General features: G+C 42.7%; 1 protein-coding gene across 2 annotated transcripts in view; it reads left to right on the forward strand.

Moving 5' to 3' along the window:
• The first annotated feature begins 7,116 nt into the window (after nucleotides 1-7,116).
• The window catches only part of arhgef25a (Rho guanine nucleotide exchange factor (GEF) 25a), a 42,279-nt gene continuing 29,596 nt past the window's right edge, over nucleotides 7,117-19,799 (forward strand). For both annotated transcript variants that reach the window (XM_073471056.1, XM_073471057.1), the window contains exon 1: nucleotides 7,117-7,586. In XM_073471056.1, the coding sequence (XP_073327157.1) occupies nucleotides 7,481-7,586 (106 nt within the window). In that variant the 5' untranslated portion in view covers nucleotides 7,117-7,480. The remainder of the gene's footprint in view (nucleotides 7,587-19,799) is intronic.

The following is a 19,799-nucleotide window of genomic DNA, read 5'->3' on the forward strand; positions in this document are numbered from 1 at the left end:
TCTGCTAAATGCTCTGTTCACCAGTTTGTAGTTGTGCTGTTTATTTCTGCTGCTTGGTGCTGAGCTGCTAGCATACAGTGGATTTGTAAAGCTTCTAAAAACCGCAAGCAGCTGCTGCTGTGGCCAAAGACAGTGCCATGAGAGCAGCGAGAGTGAACCAAAACAGTAAAGTTACTGGTCTGAAAGCCAAACAATGAGCTGAAACTCACTTCAAAGCCCCTTCAAGCTGAGGATTCAGCTAATGATTCTCTGCAGGTTCATGACATCAAGCGACCCCTCTCATGATGTCACACTGTCAATATAAAATTGCTGATTATAGCTGCTTTAAAGCATTGAGGATCATAAGCAAAAACGTATGTGGGCTTTACTGGTAGTATGATTGTGTGGTGAAAGTGCCACCTTTATGTCCCCCAAAAGCCCTAAAACATGTGAGTCATGTCCTCTTACATGAATAATAATGGTCAAAAACTATTTAATGTGTGTGTTTTTGTAGAGTTGAATTACAGAAGTTCATGTTGTGTTTCAGTGAAGTGGGTCAGGCAGGAAGAGCTGGAAGGCTTTGGTCAGGCAGGTCAGACACCTCGCATGCCGCTGCTCTACAGCACAGCTGGCATTTATGTAGACCAGACTGACCTGGAAGGAAGGAGGCAGATGGAGACACATGAACACACATATGTGCATGCAGACGTGGATCCAACCACATTAATGTAACAACAAAGAAGAGGAATGCTGATTTGCATTTTTTATTGGTTGATATAGAAATGAATCTGCAGCATGATTCAGACTGTATTGCAATGTAGCAGAACCACCATCTCTAAATCTCTTTTTAAGATGGAAAATCTCTTTCCCTTGACAGCTCTCAGTAATTATGAGTCAAAGATAAAGCAGCGGTGTCTCTCCATGTGTGGTCCCCGGGTTTGCGTTTGTTTAATTAACATTTCCTCCTTTGGGTGGCGTTTTAGCTCAGGCTTAAACCTTGAACACAGTCAGCGGCAGTCCCAAAGTCTCAGTGCTGGCATGCTGCTTCTAGAGCAAGGTTCACAGACCAGTTCCAGAGAGATAAAGAGAGGGAGGGAGGGAAGCTGTGGGTCAGGTAGAGGAGGAAAAGGTTGTCAAGAAGTACTGTCACTTGTGGTTTGTTGGAAAAACAGTAGCTTGATGGGAAAAGGTTGGGAGTAAGAGCTGGGTGAATGTGTGTCTGTGTGCCTGTAGTTGTAGGAGGCACAGTACGTGCAGTATTGTAGATGTTCATAGAAGCAAGTCTCCACGGGCAGTGCGCCTCCCTTCTGGGTCATGCAGAGCGCCTGCTGCCTGAGAGCTGCACTGTATGATGAGGTGTAGCAGTGGGAGGTACAGCGTGGTACTAGGCTTGAAGTGAACACATGCACACCCACCCACCCACACAAGCACACACACACACACACACGCTCAGAGCAACACACCTGTCTGCCTCCCTGGTGTATGCCAGCAGTGCAGTTTAGTCTAATTGGACAAAAGCAGCAGCTCTCTGCAGACCGGCAGGACAGAAGCGAGGAGAACAAGACAGTTAACTCTGCGACTTCTGCTCCACGGTGGGACCTGAGCCAAGACCAAAAACCTCCCCCTCACACCGGCTTGTCCAGAATGCCAGTTTGCCTTAATTGGCGCTCAGCTGAGAGAAGAAGGGAGAAAGAATAAAGAAAGAGATGAACTAAGGGAGAAAAAGGGGAGAGGGAGAGTGAGGAGGGAAGGAAAATGAAATCTAAGTGAGCATATTTTGGCAGGATTTCAGCCGGCTGATGGGGTGAGGAGAGGCTAATGTCAGTGGGGGGTTGGGGAACACAGTGCGAATAAGCAGCCGCACATCTCCTGAAATGAGACTTGCTGTAGCTATTAGTATGCACAGTTATGTCATGCGTTTGCCTGCATGTACATGAACAAGTTCACTCCTGCAGGGTGTATTGTGGATGCAATCTCTGTTTTCCAAGAATGTTAGAACAACGGGACATTAGGAAATTGTGTGTTTGCATGAGCTGATTTACATTCATAAATCACTTTCTCTGAACGCGCCTCCTAAGTGTGGCTGACTGTCTCCTACACAGAGTGGAAAGATGATGTGTTCCCCCTGTTCAGACAAAAACACTCACATCCATCTACTTGTGTGCTAATCTCCAGACAAGCCTTTAAATCCAGTCTGGTGTGAACGTACATGTATAGATTTTACTCATCCTCCAAGCACACGCGTGGGGATGAATCATCTTTAGTGTGTGTGTGTATGTGTGTGTGTGTGTGTGTGTCATGTGGAAGCTGGAGAGAGAGGGAAGGAGTGAGGCAGAGATAAAAGGAAGGAGATGAATGGGTGTTAATGCATGCCTCACCTCATGTCCCCCAGCTCCTCCCTTCCAGCCAGGGCAGGAACATTTTTTCCACATTTCTGTTAACATTCAGGGCTGTGTACACGTTTCCAGGGCCAATTTTAGAGTTCATTTATTTAGAGGTTTCATTCCATTCTGTGAGAAAGAAAGAGAGAGAAAGTCGGGGTGTTGAATGTTGGGGCTGATACACAGAAATGGAAAGAACTCAGCATTCAGAACACTCACCACATGTCAGACTTGGCCATTGTGTATATTAAAATGCATCTGTTTCAGTAGAAAATATTGATCAGTGAAGGAAAAACAAAACACCAGCACTATCAAGTGAGAGAATCAACCTTATGCAACAAGTACAAATGCCCCCTACTGGGTTCCTGGTAGAAACACACTCTGGCATCCTCCAACTTAAAAGCACATGAAAAGATTCCCCTGAACTCACTTCATAAATGTTGAATGCATCTCAAGAGCAATGCATTCTTCATTATCTACCCTTTGTGCAGTCTGTGTTTGTGTAGAGTGATAGTGCAGGCAGCGTTTGTTCAATTTGTAATGCTTTGCCCTCGGATTCTTGTCTCGCTGTCTTCCTTTTATCTTGTTTCTTTTAAGCCCTCTGTTCTGCTGTCAGATGCATTGTTTCTCAAGCCGCTTCGGATTGTGTTCCTATGCTTCCTCGATGTTTGGCAGCCATATCAGCGTCAGACAAGTGGAGACATTCAGCAGCGATGTTCAATATTCCTCTGGTGAATCGCCCCTTCAATCACAGTCGTTTAGAGCATCCATTACAAGCAGAGAGAAGGAGGGGATGGAGGGAGGCCGGGGAGCGGAGGGGGGTGTTGCATGTGGCAAACCAGTGTGCTGTCTGAACCTGAGAATAGATAATATATCTGTCCCTATGATAGATGCGTCGATATTTTCTCTTGAGAGATTATTTTTTAATGTAGAAAAGTCAAGTAAAACCAAGGCTGTAAGGCTGTACTATCAATACAGCTCAACCAGTGGGATCGTGAAATGTGAAGGACATAAAGATGCGCATTGTGTCTATGTTCTGAAGTAGACTACTTTGTTAGCCCCAGTGTAATGTGTGTGACACTTAATGCATAAAAGTCTCCTTTAAAGATCATTGCGATTATAAATCCATAGCTTGGAGTTGAATTTCTCAAAGGCTAAGTTCACCTCAAAGTGAAAAATTCAGTCACTGTCCACTCACCACCCGGCTACAAGTCCCCATCTACTTCAGACTTATTCTTCAAAGACACCACAACAGGGAGCCATCTTGGGTCCTTCTCCCAGTTTTGGTAAGGATTGGCTGAGCATGAGCAAAGACAATGGAAGTAAATGTATCTGTTTAAAGCAATATTATGTAGAAATTGGCATTTTGTGGAATTTGGCGCCTCCCACAGTTTCTGAGTGCAACACCACTGTTGTAAATACAAATCCCAGGTCTGTAACTCTTTTAGGTGCTAAGTACAAACAAAACTCATTACATCATAACAATGTAATGTGTTGAAAAGCTGCATCTTGAAGTAAACATATATGTAAAGCTGTGATCCTTCCCCTCTTACTGAAGTTACATAGTGCAGAAACAAGTGATGGGGGCGAAGTGGCTGACACAGAGACACCATTCACCCTGTTACAAGACACTGTACCATCAAAATTATTTTGAAGCTGTTAATTTAATTATTTTAATAATTTTGGCCTCCTCTCCCAGTTTTGGTGAGGATGGCTGAGTGCAAGCAAACATAATGGAAGTAATTGCATCTGTTTATTGCAGTTATGGATCTTTACAAATGTTTTTATGTTTTGAACAAAATGTGTCAACTCCACAATTGCATAAATTTTTCTCAAGAGCAATTCTTGAAGGGGACACCAAAAGTAGTGCTGTAACTCTGTCCCCCTGCTGGCTGATTAACACTACATTGCACTGCTAGCTTCTCTCATTGACTGGAATTCAAACAGCTTGCAAATATTGGTTGATGTTACCGCAGCTGTGGCAAACTTCAGCTACCTGCTATCTACCATAAAAAGTGACCTGTAATTTAATGAAACGAAAAAGATTATAAATGTATTTGATTGCATTGTGTGGTAGACTTACTGTAGGTCAGCAACAACGACAGACTCACCCACACACATAGTGAAGTTACATAGGTCAGTGATACAGTATATTGGGGGAACAAATCATATTTTTCCCAGGATGTGGGGGGGTTGCCCCCTTCTGTCCTCCACGTATGGTTTTAAAAGCAACAAGATGACACAGTGATGAAAAAATAACTCAGGTGTAGAAATCAAAAATGTGTTGCATCAATTTACATCGCTAATCATTTCACAATTGCATTTATGCCCTCTGAGTAAGATGTGAATCATGATGTGCCGAGAGATTCCCAACCCTCTTTCTGGTGAAAAACTCTCATCTCTTCGATGTTGAAGCTGCTTTGGTTTGTCCCGTACGTTTGTAAGAAACAGAGAGATGATAAGAGAGTAGAGTCTAGTGCATCTTGTCACCTACTGGCGAGGCAGCCAAGCTTCTGTCTCCTGTAGACAGCAGAAACATCCTGACAGCAGTCTGCCACCACCCTGTCACTTTGGAGAGGTGGATGCTGGAGAGACAGCCCTGTCAACCATTAAAGCACCTGACAGTGCACCTCAGGGGTGTGCGTGCTTGTGAGTATGCGTTCATGTTGGTTCAGCGCCAGCAGATACTCAGCCTTCTTTCTTTTCTGCCGATGCCTCCAAAGAGGAACCAGAGTGGGTGCTGTCATGCAGCTCGTATTTGTTCCAATAATCAGGTGTTGATTTCTACACAGTCGGATTGTAACTAGCTTGAATGGAGCATGGCGTGCAGAGTGCTGCAAAAGTGAGATGAGATCACACACTGAGTCATGAGCTCAGCAGCTTCAGGCCTAAGAAATGCTGTTTGTTGGTCAGAGAATAATTGGTTGGGTCTCAGAACACGCATGCAGTATTTCATAATAATGTCATCACCACCAACCTTTTCCTGCTCCTGATGGTAACCCTTTGAGTTGTTTCCTTGGATGAACCTGCTGTACTCACTGAAATGCCAACAGACTCTGATTTCATCTATAAGGAAGACGGATGAATCATAACCAAGTGTTAATTGAGTTTAATCAGCCCTGATATAAAGCGCACATCTAAATATGGTGCATACGCTTTGTGTGTATTGCTGTGTTAGTGATTACAGCTTCCTGGTTCATCAAACTGACTTAGAGGAGAAAAGAAACATACATAATCATGACCATGATGAGTTCAAGCTTTATGAAGACTGGTAGACTGTGTGTGTGTGTGTGTGTGTGTGTGTGTGTGCAGGCATGGATACAATGTTCACCCGTGCAACACACAAGCCTTCCATAAGATATGCACACTCATGTCTGGTGTAGACACAAATGCTCATGTATGCATTGTCTGATAATCTGAACACACAAGCACAAACACATTATTTCCTGTATGAAAAGTCCCAGATAAAGGCATTGATGAGTGAAATATGTTTGTTTAGCTGTACATATACAGTATATCCTGTATTTAACCAGGTAATTACTTTACATTACTTTAGTATTGTGTTACTTGGATTACGTTTTTTCTAACAGGTAATTGTCGGAATACATTTACATGTAACCCTCCTAACCCTGTGTACTACTGTTGGCGCCACTCTCACAAACACAGCATTAGCAACATGGCTACCGCGAGTGACCTGAATACTGTACAAGGCAAAAAAAACAACTGTAAGAATCCATACTGACCTAGAAACCCTGATCTCAGTGATATGTAGAGACAGAGAAAAACACCAAGTTGTATTGATAAGTAGGCAAGTTTTGAGACTTATTGATCCGGTGTAAAGAATGTCGGTTTTGAACCGTCTCGAGTCCCGGTGGTCGGGGGGAAGACATATCAGGTTATATAAAAGGTTATAGTACATACTTTGATTGAAGAGTTTATCTGTTGTACCATCCTCTCCTTCGCTATCCATCTCTCATACAGAGGATCAAGAACAGTTTCATATCTGCAGTACAGTTTAGTCAAGCTTATCTCACAGACTCACAAAGCTGTTTGACTGCCCCACTGTGTGCTGCAATGAATTGTCAGGCTAAATGACCACATGCACACACACACACCCCCCCCCACACACACACCAAGAATGCCAACATGCCATCATTGTGAAATTCGAGACCGCCTGCTCGCTCCATGGAAACAAAAAGAAAAAAAAAAAGGTCACTCTGCCGCTGGCCTCATGATCATAAATGAACTGGAGCTGTCCCAGTCAGGAAAACCCCGTCTGATCCATGAAGTGATCGCACACTCTTTAACTGCCAGAAACACACTGATGATGACACTGTTACTGGAAAACACATGATACCCACAACCCAACATGGCCTCCCCTCTGTAAATAGCTTTATGTATCATAACAGACCTGGGTGTTACTATTTCCAGGGACAGCCCTCACTCAGCGTGGCATTACATCTGCTCTCTGAGTTGTATAGTTGGATTGGCAGACAGACAGCTGGGCGAGGAAACAGAGGAAAAACCAGCTGAGAGGAGAGAAACAGAGGACAGGAAGAGAGAAAAATTAAGAGAGTGGGAACGTTATCCTGGAATAGCCAGCAACTGGAGCTGCAGACTCCACCCTTCTCACCCCTCCCCTTACTCTCTCTCTCCCTTTCTCCCTCGCTATCTCTCTCCCTCTCTCTCCGAAGCAGTCTCCTAGTGTGTCATTTGACCAGGCAGTTCACAGAGGCAGAGAGCTCAGCACCAAAAAGAAAACGGGAAAAGCAGAGAGACAGAGCAAAGGGAGCACGTTCAAAATAAGCTTGCTGGAATGTTTCTTTGGCTGAAAAGAAACCCCCGTGAGTGTGGATTTCCTCTTGACTGCTGCTGCTTTTTGTGGACTCTTTTTACCCTCCTCTCGGTCTGGAAGTCTGGGGCTTTAAGTCTGTCTTCGGTCAACTGAGGAGGAAGGATCAACTGACACCTTTTTGGGGATTTACACTTTGAGGAGTGAACCTCTACTTGTGTATGTGAGAGAGAGGGGGACTTTAGAGAGACAGAGAGGAAATTAGAAGAGGGGGAGGGAGAGGGAGAGAGTGCCGGGCCATGCCCACCTCTGCTCATGGTTCAACAGCATGAAAGGGGGCCACCATCACCATCGCCACCACCGAGGCTGTGGCTGCCAACACTTGTTCCGTAAAGTCCTGGTCAAGTGTGGCTGCTGCTATGCCCGAGTCAGAGGTCAGTGTCACACCCACACACTCACAGAAAATGTTGATGTTCATTGAGTTTGTCATCATCAGTCTAAGTTCTTTGCCCTGAGGTTGGTGCTGTACTTTAAGAAATGCTTTCTGTGTGTGTGTGTTTTCGTTGATCACACTGAACAGGAAGCAATAACTAATCATAATAATAATAATACCTCCGCGTTCGCTGGCTCGTCTTCTCCTCCACATTTTCTCACATGTCCACCCACCTCTCCCTTATCTCCCCTTCCATTCCCAGCGAGCGTATGCTAATGCTTTGAGTGTAAGCCTCCAATCCTCTCGCCTGCTCTCTCCCTCTGCCTCCAGCTAAAGCAACAGATGTGTGTCACATACACATCAGAGCGGGCGAGAAAAATAAAAAGTCCTTCCCACAGATGACTACACTGTGAGGAACAGGGGAGGAGGACAAGCGAGCATCAAACATTCTTCCATTAGAGATAGAGAAGGAAAGAGAGAGAGGGAGTGTGTGTTATCTGTGTGTGTGTGTGTGTGTGTGTGTGTGTGTGTGTGTGTGTGTGTGTGTGTGTGTGTGTGTGTGTTCTCATCATGATGAGTGTGTGTCAGTTGGGTATGTGCAGCACGTGGATGGATGAAACACACAGGGGGACTGAACCACTCTGAAACATTCCTCTACCCCAAACAGTGAAGCTGAACAAAACATCAGTAATCTCCCCTCTCTCTCACTCTCCCTCTGTGTATGTGTATGTGTGTGTGTGTGTGTGTGTGTCTTTCTCCCTCCAACTCTCCTGTTTGTTGTAATGAAGTGCAGCAGGAATAGCAGTGGCCCATTAGCTTAGTGTGGTTGAGTAAAAGCAGCGGGTGGCACGATATGTAATAACAACACGGCTGGTGGTGAGCGTGCAAGCAGTCTTCGCAACAAGAGCTTAAACAGAACTTTCAAAGCTTGCAGGTAGAAGTGCAACATCTACCCACAAGCTTTAAAAGACAGAAATCAAATCTGTCTTCCTGTCTTCCTGTCCTGTGCACACACATGACCTCCATCGCTGCAGCTCGGAGGCAAAGTTAAAACAACAACTGCACACTAAATGACACAAGCTGTGTGTTTGTTCCCCTTTTACAAGCCGACATCAAAGGGATAAACAGTGGGCCTACCTGCTGAGGCTCTGTACATGAGGGGAGGTTCATGAAGTCAACTTTCATATTACTGGCCAACGTTGTTGGATACATACCTCAGATTCCTCCAGTTTAATCTCTTATGTAATGGATATTCTCCTTTTCTATCGCCTGCAGCTCCCCTCTGCACCTCTGCCATGTTATCATAGCAAATACACGCACGCTTTAAGACCATAATGTATAAACATGCGGGGGATTGGAAGAATGAAACATTTGAGGCTATTAAAAGAAATCTCAATAAACACCAAGCAATCCAGAAGTTTTAAACAACCTCTAAGAAATCAGGTCCAAGATGAGATGTTTTATGTTTTACAGTAAGAGGCAGAAACCTTCTTGATCTCGTTTTACAATCTGAGCAGGAGAAATAAAAGCGCTCTACCCCCTCCAGGGAAGCCACATTATAAAGCTACAGTAGTCTCTGTGAGGAACTTAACTATTCATGCGAAGCTGTGTGCTCCATAAAACCTCCTCATAGCGCATGCAAAGTACATTTCTATGTTCTATATTTCTACATACAGTCCTCTCCAATCATCAGTTTCCATAATTAAAGGGGCACTATGTTGTTTTGGAGAGGACATCAGAATTTTAATATTTACAATATTAATGAGGTAGTAACACAAAGTCAGAAATGTTTATCTTTTCCATAACTGAAAAAACAAGCTGTTCTCAGAGGAAAATATGGTCCCCAGAACACCGTTTGGGACTAGAAAGGTGGCAGTTGAGAGAGTTTGTTTAGTTTGTTTAGACATGAAAAAGATCAGTCAATAAAGATCCTTCTCTTCTTTTTAACATTTATTCCCCAAAACAACACACTCTAACATGATATCAGGGGAAAAACCATCAGCTGTGGTGGATTTCCTCTTTCTTATAGCTCTGACTTTTCAAACTCTTTTACTGCATCTGGCTGCCTCCAGTAGGAGCATGAGCTGAACTGACACTCAGAGCCCTGTAGTTTCTGTTGTGGTGTTTACAGGAAAAACACTGAACAATGCAGGTCACTAGCCAAGGTCCTCAAGACAATACTCTAGCAGGTCAATCGTGTCTCGGCATTAGATAATCAAAGTTTTGCTGTAGATTTTTTTTTTCCATGTAAGGCTTGCTGAGGCTGTGATAATTAGTGTTAAAATACAAAATAATGGCTTCTTCTAATATGACTCTGATCTCAGCAGCGAACAAAGAATTTCCTCTTCAAAGTCATTTTTGTCTCACTGACAGGCCGTCTGCATCTACAACCCGTTCATTGATTCTGTAAAAGCCACTCCACTGACACAAGAGGAAATTATAGCGTACTGCATGATTCATTCCCTACTTAGGCACAATAACACTTACTTGTGCGCTGCAGGATGACACGCAGTGCAGTATGCCATTATGTCACACCATATGTGTGCCCGGCGTACGCCTTCATTCACACGCTCGCACTCAGACCAACACATGAAGCAATCAGCGAATAAATGATTAAACTTCAAGTAATTTCAGATGCTGTCACTCAGATTAAATGCCCGAATGCTTGAAGATGGTTTATTTTGGTTGGTGTTCCTAATCGTCATGTTGTACTGTGTGGTTTTAGTTTGTATTTCTTGTAGTTTTGGTGTTTAAGAGGACCCCAGGAAGATAAACAACTACTCTGTGGAAGCTAAAGGGGATCCTATTAAAGAATAAAGATGGCCATCACTCCTGTGTCTAGCCAATTCACTTTTATGCAGAAAGGGGACTGCAGTGCGTCAGAAAAACAGGTGAATCAATGGATTCTGTCGTTTATACATGCAGACTATCCTGCCACACATTTTTTTCTCCACTTTAATCAATGCATAATGAAACACAAGCAGTGGAGTCCTTAGCTAAGCAAAGTAATGTGTGAATGTGCATATAGGTGTTGGTGCAAGGTGTGTGTTGCAGGTTCAGCGCCAGAAAGCATGAAAAATTGAGTTAAAGGAAGTAAATGACAATATATAAATGAGAGCGCAGGGGGAGGGGAGAGGTGGGATTATTGATGTGATAGAGAAGGTGGAGAGATGGATATAATGAAACGAGAAAAGCATGGATCATTTTTGCTCCGATGTCAGTGTCGCTCTGCACGGCACATTAGCAGATTGGCTGCCGGAAGGCCATTAGTGAGGTCTGCTTCCCAGCAAATACTGTTGACAAACCATTTTGAAGTAGATGGTGTGTCATTGTTTCATATTTTCCTTAGTGAACTGTCTCCGTAGGGCCAGGGGGAGGATATACAACCTGTTGGGTTGTGTACTGAAAATTATTTGTAAAGCAAGAGTCAAATGTAGATATTTTTTCTTCTTACTTTGTTACTTATTTATTGTCTGGATTGTTGTGGTGTGAGTTGCAGAGTTTTGGAGTTATCAGCCTCCTTTTGATTATAACTAGAGAGCACTCAACTTTCGATGCTCAAAACAGCAAAAAAATGATGATGAACGTAATCTGCAATAGTAATATAATAATCAATAAACAAAAAACAAAAAAGATGTGGGTAGATTTGCAGGCAGGTCAAAAAATATTTTAAAATTCTGTAATATTACACATATACACCCATTTATTCTAGTGATTACGACCTGTGCATGATAATTTTGCTCACAATACGATCATTTTAAGCCTCTGGTATGATAGTTCAACACATCCCATTTGGCAACACTATGGCCCAGTCACTCAAGATAATCCAAAGACCTTGTTGTGAGCAGTTTCATGTAATTTTATTTCTACCAAACTACACCCGCCAACTGTATCAGTGTGCAGAAGGAAGCATGCATCTACTCGTGGACATTACAGTGCAGCTGAGTAGGACACCATTAATGTTTAAATCCTGGCAGGAGACTCTTGTCCATGAGTAGATGCATCATTCCCTCTGTGCAGTGATATGGTTGGTGTGTGTAGTTTGGTAGAAAGGAAGTAGTTCCTGCATGAGACTGCTCACAAAAAGGTTTACTGGATTATAGAGGGCATGATTACTGAATAGAGAAAGTATATTTTTTTCTGCACCACAAGCTGAGTGCCATCTAGTTCCATTATATTTAAGAGAAAGCAGATATCTCTACAACCGACATCTCCGAAACTCAGCAACTCACACCAAAACAATCTAGATGGATAAATAGCACTACAGGTAAGAAGAAAAATATCTATTTTTTATTTTGGGGTGAACTATCCCTTTAATTTGTGAGGGAGACGTGGTGTTGCTCCTAATACCAACTTAATACAACTGAATAAACTGTTTTTGAGGATCAAATAGCGACTTTCAAACAAAGAATTTCACACAGAGCTCCTGTACGGACTCTTAATGATGACACTGACAGTGTTTTCCTTATACATACATGGTAATGTTAAACATGATATATGCCACTGCATTCTGAGCCAACACAATCATTTCTACATGGCGTCTTTACTGCAGCATAGCCTCCCACACATCCAGTGGTATTTGGGATGCACCCTGAGGTAAATCTGACACACATACACGCTGCCTGAGAGACGGAGGAAACAAAACAAAAAAAGATAAGGACACACTTATACAAGGCAGATTGTCAGCCCATATGGAAATTAATATATTTTGATTATACAGCTTTTTTAAAAACATGCTTCGCTCAAATTATCATCGACAAAATCATCCGAGAATGCATTTTAGGCCATGTTAAAATATGCACAGTGTTTGTGTGACTAAATGTGGCCCAAAAAAACCACATAACCTGAATGTGTCATAGAAAATATATCTAAAATGTATTTTTTAGTGGCTTTAGGCAAATTATGGAAACGAATCAGACAATGCGCTTCTGACATGCATTTAAAATTGGTTTGGCATGCGTTTGCAACAGTTTTTTAAGAAAGACATTAAGACTTTTAGAGAAGAAATGCATGAACAGACCTCTTGAAGGAGATTGGAAATGGGTACACATTCAAAAAACATAAATTTATGTACATTTTGTACTTATTGGTAAATACAAACTAAACAGTTAATGTACTGCATGTCAACTATATTTCTATTCACATGCGAGGGTTTCCTCGGGAAGAATAATTGAGGAAAATTAAAAAAAAAAAGAAAGATGCAGAGATTTTTATGTTTTAGTTTGACAGGAAGGCTGAGCTGAGCTGATTAACAGTAACAGGTTTATCTGAGCTTTAATTTCTTTCACTCTTTTTCTCTCTTTTCTTACACACACACACACACACACACACACACACACACACACACACACACACACACACACACACACACACAGACACACTCATACAGGTATCTTTAGTAATTTGCCTGTGTTTTTCTCAACATGTCCCTGACCTGCTCTGTTGCCTCACTGAGGCTGTAAGCAGCTTTAAATGTGACTCTGAGTTTAGGTTAAAGATGACTTGGCTGCAGTCGTACCAGCAACTAAAACAACTTCTCCATCGGTGCACCCAAAATATCCACCTCTTCTGTCTCTCTACTCCTATCACTCTCTCGCTCATTTTATCCATCTCTTCCTTTATGTTCCTCTGAGAAAGGAAATGGGCTACGTGCTGCCTCGTGCATGCGTTGTGCATCTATACGTGTTCCCTGTGCATCTGTGAGCGTGTTTATTTGTGAGTGTTGACTCATGCATGCACTGAGTTAGGACAAGGATCCCCCCCAGCAATGACACACACACACACACACACACGCACACACACACACACACACACACACACACACACACACACACACACACACACACACACACACACACACACACACACACACATAAATACTTACATGGTTGAATGTCAAAGACCAAGAGCACAGAGAGAAAAACAAACATTTTTAATTCAAAGAACATGAAATGGAACTATAAATGCCTCACGTATGGAAATTGCTTATCCTTGTGTGTTCAATGCATAGACACACACATGTAAACACACATGCCATAACTAGAGACGTAGATTTCAGAGGGGATTGAGCGAACAGGTCCCTCTCGATATTTGGATATTTAGAAATCATGGATTAGTCCACCTGCCCTCCCCGATTAATGCATGAAAGGATCAGAGGACTGAATTTTGTGTTTTTACATAAATTAAGCCTTTTCCAATATAAATTGATGCAGAAAAAGCACAAATTGGTGCATAAAAAATCAGAGTGCGAGAAGTGGGAGAGACATTTTAATCAGCAAGGAAAAATTTTCATTCATTGATTGATTTTCATGACTGAAGAAACTGAATAAACATCACAGGACAACACGATTTCATAATGTTTTACTTTTTTTTGCAGGCTCCTTTTTGTAGCTTTAAACAGCATTCTGGGGACCTTATTCTCCTGTGAGGACAGCTTGTTTATTCAGTTATGGAAATACTGTGCACCAAATAAAAATTGTTTGTATTATTATGATAATATTGTAAATTTTACCTTTCTTAATTTGAGTTCCTTTTCCAAAACTACGTAGTGCCCCTTTAAAACAGATTAATTGAATGCAATAATTTCTGTCAATCAGCTGATCAGTTAAATTGTTTCAGCTCTACTTAATTTGCACTGCTTTGTGAATTTATTCATTAACATCAAACGGCTCATTTGCTACAATTTCCAGGCAATTTTAAACTAAAACACTTGAACACAGTCTGAAAATGATTCCTGTTCTCTTTCTCAGACTAGTGAGAGTGTATGGAGGTGGTAGCAGGGTTCAGTGTCTTGCTCAGGGGCACTTCAGCAGCGTGTTTGCTTTCAGACACAGGACCTTGATCCCCAGATTTTTTTTTTAACCTGTGACCCAAAGGCCCATGAATAACTTTGATATCAGTGTGCTTTTGACGTAAAGCAGCCGCGTTGGCAAACGTGAGGGAAAATTGCCGTGACAGAAACGGCGTGTCTTTTTATGTCTCAGCTGGAGGAGCGTCTTTGTCATCAGCTTATAAGGCAGACTTCAGACATTATGGAAAAAGCAACAAAAATAGCTGAAATTGAAGGTATGCTCCTGCTGGACTGCTGTGGCCCAGCCTTTTTGTCCGGCAGTCTGAGATATTTTTAAACTTTGCACCCTAGCCCACCCTCCACCTCGTCATCTCCTCTTGCCCTCCCACCCAACCCCCTGTCTCTTCTCTGCTGTGCAGCTGATCTCCATATTGTTTCTCTCGCACATGCAGTAGAAAAACAGACAGACAGGCAGAGAGACAGAAATGGAGTGAGAGGAAGTACAAGGAAGTTTGGAGCAACCCAGTGCTCCCAGTTTCCCCAGCTGGACGAGGAAATCGTCTGATATTTGGTCTGAATGTTGCATGATTTGCCAGCTTGGAATGTGAACACCAAGTGGAGCATTAAGATCATTCCTGGGGCATTCTTATTTTCTCTCTCTTCCTCCTCCTCCTCTTCCTTTCTCCCAGCTCTCTCTCTCACTCACACTGGTCGGCATACAGCCAGTCAGACGGTTATTAATGATGTCTTCTCCCCTTTTCACTATTTTCACCATCTTCCTTTTTCACAGTTCATTCGCCTTTCCTTTTTGCTCTGCTAAACGGCCTTGCCCTGACATATTTCCAGTGCTCCCGTGCACTTCTTCTCCTCCTCCTCTAACTCTGACTCTCTTTCCCTCTCTTTTTCATCTTCCTCTGGGCTCTGTTTGTAAACGTGCAGAGGAGAAGAATGAGGGAACAAATTATGAAACACAGGAGTGCATTCCATACCTTGTTTAGAAAGAATTCTCCTACAGCGCAGAGGGGGAGAGGAGCCACTTCCCCCTGCGTTTCTACCCCCACTTTTCAGCCCATATGGGTCTTTTTATGTCTGGAGTCTTTAGGGGCGTCCATGACATTTGTTCTTACCATACTCAAACACGGTTATTACTCTTCTTATCCTGATCTAAAAAAACCCCAAAACTTGTTCACTTTCACCCAGCAGGGTTGGAGCATGCTTACTGTAACTCTTAGCAACAGGTTGAGTACAGCGATTACTTCAGTGTCCCCTCAGGCTGACAGAGTAGAGAGGTACTCTGATTGCGGCTCCTTTCCTCTGCAGTTCTCCCCGGAGGATACTTGATAGAGGGTTCGCTGAGAAACTTTCCAAAACAGTGCACAAAGCAAAGCAAACAATGGAAAGTGACAATATTGAAAGAGATGCGGTGTTGTGTTGAAAAAGTTAGCTTGAGCTTTGACTGTAGATGAGCTGAGTGTGCTCGCTCGCTGCTTACCGACCATGAGAATGACTGCCTGTTGTGTCTGGGAAGGGTTAACTTGTTCTTCCAACCAGTTCGTTAGTGGCACATGTTACAGCTCTCAGTCTATAGAGTATTGCTCTTGTGTTGACTACTGACCTGAATTCTCCCTCTTCTTCGACTCTCTCTGACTACAGGCTTTCCTAAATTACTGGGCATTTTAAGTATTACTTACTGATTGAAATCGATTCTGGGTAAATTATGACTCTTTCCAAACTAATATACAATGCTGACCTAGCTTCAGGGCTCTGTTCACTCCAGTAAAAAACTGTAGAAGAATGTGAAAAGTTCAAGATGTTTTTTTCTGGGAAATTCAGTGGAAACCGAATGACTAAACAAAACATTTCCAAGAGGTTCCTGCACTCCAGAGTAAACTTCTACCCCTTGCCTTTGCCTGCTCCACAACACTGTGAGCAAACCAAGATTGAGCTGTTTTCCTCTTTTTGGTCACAGACCACATTGACTGTCACTTGTCAGCAGGCACCATCGATTATTACCCAGCTCTTCATTCAGAGATAGCCTGCAGCTAGTCTGTGACTGCCAATACTTAAGGGGTTAAATCAGTCATTGTTGCCTTGTGGTTAGGACGACAGATGCTCTGTGTTGCAGCAATGCAGCAGCAAAACTAAGACAATCATAGTTAAGTTAGCGACTTTACCTGCAGGCAATATAAGAATTATGTTTTCAGTGGTAAAACTCAAATCACAGCCCAGATGGCAGGATAACAATGTTGGGGCTAGGTTACTTTATTAGGATATGAGTAGGGTTGCCAATTGGCTTGACCATCTGGGAACCAGGGAGGTTGAGACTCAGAATGAGGGAATGTCTCGATGGGCGCATGTCTTAGTCAGCGTGGCTTCATCATCCCCCCGTGGTTCCTGTGCTGGAATGGCCTGGGTGTCCGGTCTGGAGGATCTTCTTGCCATGGGATGGCGATGTCGAAGGCTGGGCTGCCGGCGATCCTGTGAGAGAGGATAGTGAAAAGGAGAGGGTCTGGGGGGGAGGGTTGTCAGAACTTGAGACGAACGGGAGAACACTGGTTAGGCTTGCCTATATAAGTTTCACAGATGATTGAATCAGGTTGACGTAGGTGGTTGAGTTAATGAGACACAGGTGGTTAGGTTGATGAGGCTCAAGTGGTTAGGTTGATGAGATGCAGGTGGTTGGATTGGCTGGGCCTGGGTGTCAGATTAGTGAGGAGGAGCGGCGTGGTCTGGTTCCTGAACCTTAGTTATAATAACTCCATTTGGTGTGACAATACAAAACAGGATAAAAAGACACTTCAACAAATCACAAATTGACACCATATGTATCACAGTGTGAGTATTGCACAGATCCCTCAAACAACAGGGTATGAAACATGAAGTTCAGCAATCATAAACAAGAGTTATATCACAGTTTCACAATATTGCACAAATCCCTCAAGTTGTAGGCTAAAACCAACCTCAGTGCGTCACAAAACTAAAATTAATAATATGTCATGAACCAGACCTGCTGAACGATTTATTCACTTGTGGTATGAATGACTGTTTTCTCTTGTTTTTTGAAGCTGAGTACCGAAACCTACGACCAAAAGGTAACAGCTCAAAAGCACTAATAGAATTTTCTCGGCTTTGTTTAGAGATCTAGATCTGCAAATGGGTTAATGTTTCTGCAAACCACTGCTACGTTCACATTTGTGTCATAAGCTATGCGCCATATTGGCATTTCGACAATACCTGTCATTTCACGTTCTCAGTGACCGCATTTCGAGACTGTGTTTCAACATTAATAAGTGTGACACCACTGGATAATTTTGAGGAGACCTCGGTACAATTCTGAGCTGTGTTTGTGGCAACAAAAAAACAGATATTTTTTACGACAAGTTGGAAAATCTCCAGCTGCGTTTGCGGCAACATAACTGGGTGTTTTTAAAGAGATCTCATGACATCTCCTGTTTGTGGCGACCAAAACTGCTATTTTAAGCCAAAACATGATCTTTTCCGAACCTTAATCAAGTGTTTTTTGTGCCTAAACTTAAAGAAAAGTAAAGTTGCAATGTAAAGACATGCAAAGTTTCAAACATATCTGTGGTTTGCAGAAATGTACATTGCCAACATTCTATTCCGACGACTGGGTTGAAAATGACACCTGCTGACAAAGAGGAAAAAATAAAGCAGATCAGTGAGCAATGAGGTTGCATTTTTTAGGGACTGCAGCAACCACCTGCCAATATTTATACCCTTTCTATTGATCGTCTGAATCTATCCAGGATTGAAACTCCATAAATTAGTCTACATTGTTCAATCCATAGACATAGACCATGGATTTACAGGTGGACCTGAGCTCCATTCTTCCTGTAACACTTGAATGGATTTTGCGTATTCATAAGACAGCCTCTTAATGGCCATATGGAGAGCTCTTTGCTCCGAATGCAGGACTCAATCTGAAATGGACAAAAGCCGACAGGTGCAGATGCTTTTCTTGAATTTGGAATTAGCTTTTCAAAAGCATCCTTTTGTGCGTACTGCATTGTTTTACAAATAAGCATAAAAACTGTATTACTGTATAAATATTTATGTGAATCTGTGCTAATTATTTTTGCATGTGTGTGTGTGTATATGAGCAACATGAGGGGACCACCACGCAAAAGATTAGCCATCAGCAAGACAAGAAATCAACCTACACATGTGGGCACAAACACACTCTCTCCCCTTCTGGGTTTAGTTGCCATGGTGATCAGAGTGGGGGAGAGTGAGGTGGAGAGCCATGGAAAGGAACAAGAATATGTGTCTGGAAAGCCCATCAAGTCTGACTGAGGATAACAGTAGCAGCACGTCTTTACATCAGGTCAACACAGTGCGCCAGATCAGCATGAAGAGCCACACTACGCTCTTTGCTTTGTTTTGTGGTTTAATGCTTCGTCGTTGGAGGAATTCAGTTCAGACGGTCCGAGCAAATCCTACCCACGATTCACCTCCGACTCATTTACAGTAGCCTCGGTTACTTACAGTTCAGAGATGTGACCTTGTATACAGCCAGCGTGAAAAACAGCAAGAGCCCAGAGCCCAGAGCTGAGAGCGCCAGAGCTGTCAGGCAGACTGGGGCCAGGAGGAAAGGCTCCACATCCCCACGGCCCAGCAGGCTCCACAGCTCTTCTCACAGGCCTCCTGACTGGCACTGCCACAGCTGCCATATGGAATCACAATCGCTTTTAATTTGCACTGTGCTCTCTTTAAGTGTGTGTGTGTGTGTGTGTTTGTGTGCGCGCCCAGATAATCATAGTTATAATCAACAGTAGTCACAGTGTGTGTGAGTGTGTGCATGTTGGCTGCCTGCTGTTAAAGAGGCTGAAAGGGTAGTGTTGATCATCACTATGATTATCAGGGCACACACACACACAAACACACAAACAAACACACACTGCAAGGTCATGTAAGTGCTTTGACATCCCACATTTTCTCGACCAAATGCTGTCATGCTCAGTGGGGACATACAGTTTGAAACCCTTTCATATGGGTAATACACAGTAAATCAACAAGTATATCATGTATTATTATAAATTAAGATAAGACTTGTTTACCCAGAACTATATAGTGTAGTTTCCACCACTGCAAATCAAGGAGTTGATATAAAGTGAAGTATAGTGTTGTCATGATACAAGAATTTCTAACTTCAATACAATACCCTAAAACATATCAATATCCGATAATATTTACACAACATTGAGGGGATACAATTTTTGATTTTTATTAAAAGATAAATAGAACCAAGGTTGGCCACTTTTTTAGTAGCAGAGAACAGCAGAATGACTGTAGTTCACACTGAATATCACACTTCTTAGTTTTTTTCTCTTTAGATCAAACCTTTAAAAATAATTTGTGTGTGTGCCAACGTTGAGAGAAGACAGAGAGAAAGCGGAGCTGATA

Source organism: Pagrus major, chromosome 7, assembly GCF_040436345.1.
Source record: "Pagrus major chromosome 7, Pma_NU_1.0".
Classification (NCBI taxonomy): Eukaryota; Metazoa; Chordata; class Actinopteri; order Spariformes; family Sparidae; genus Pagrus; species Pagrus major.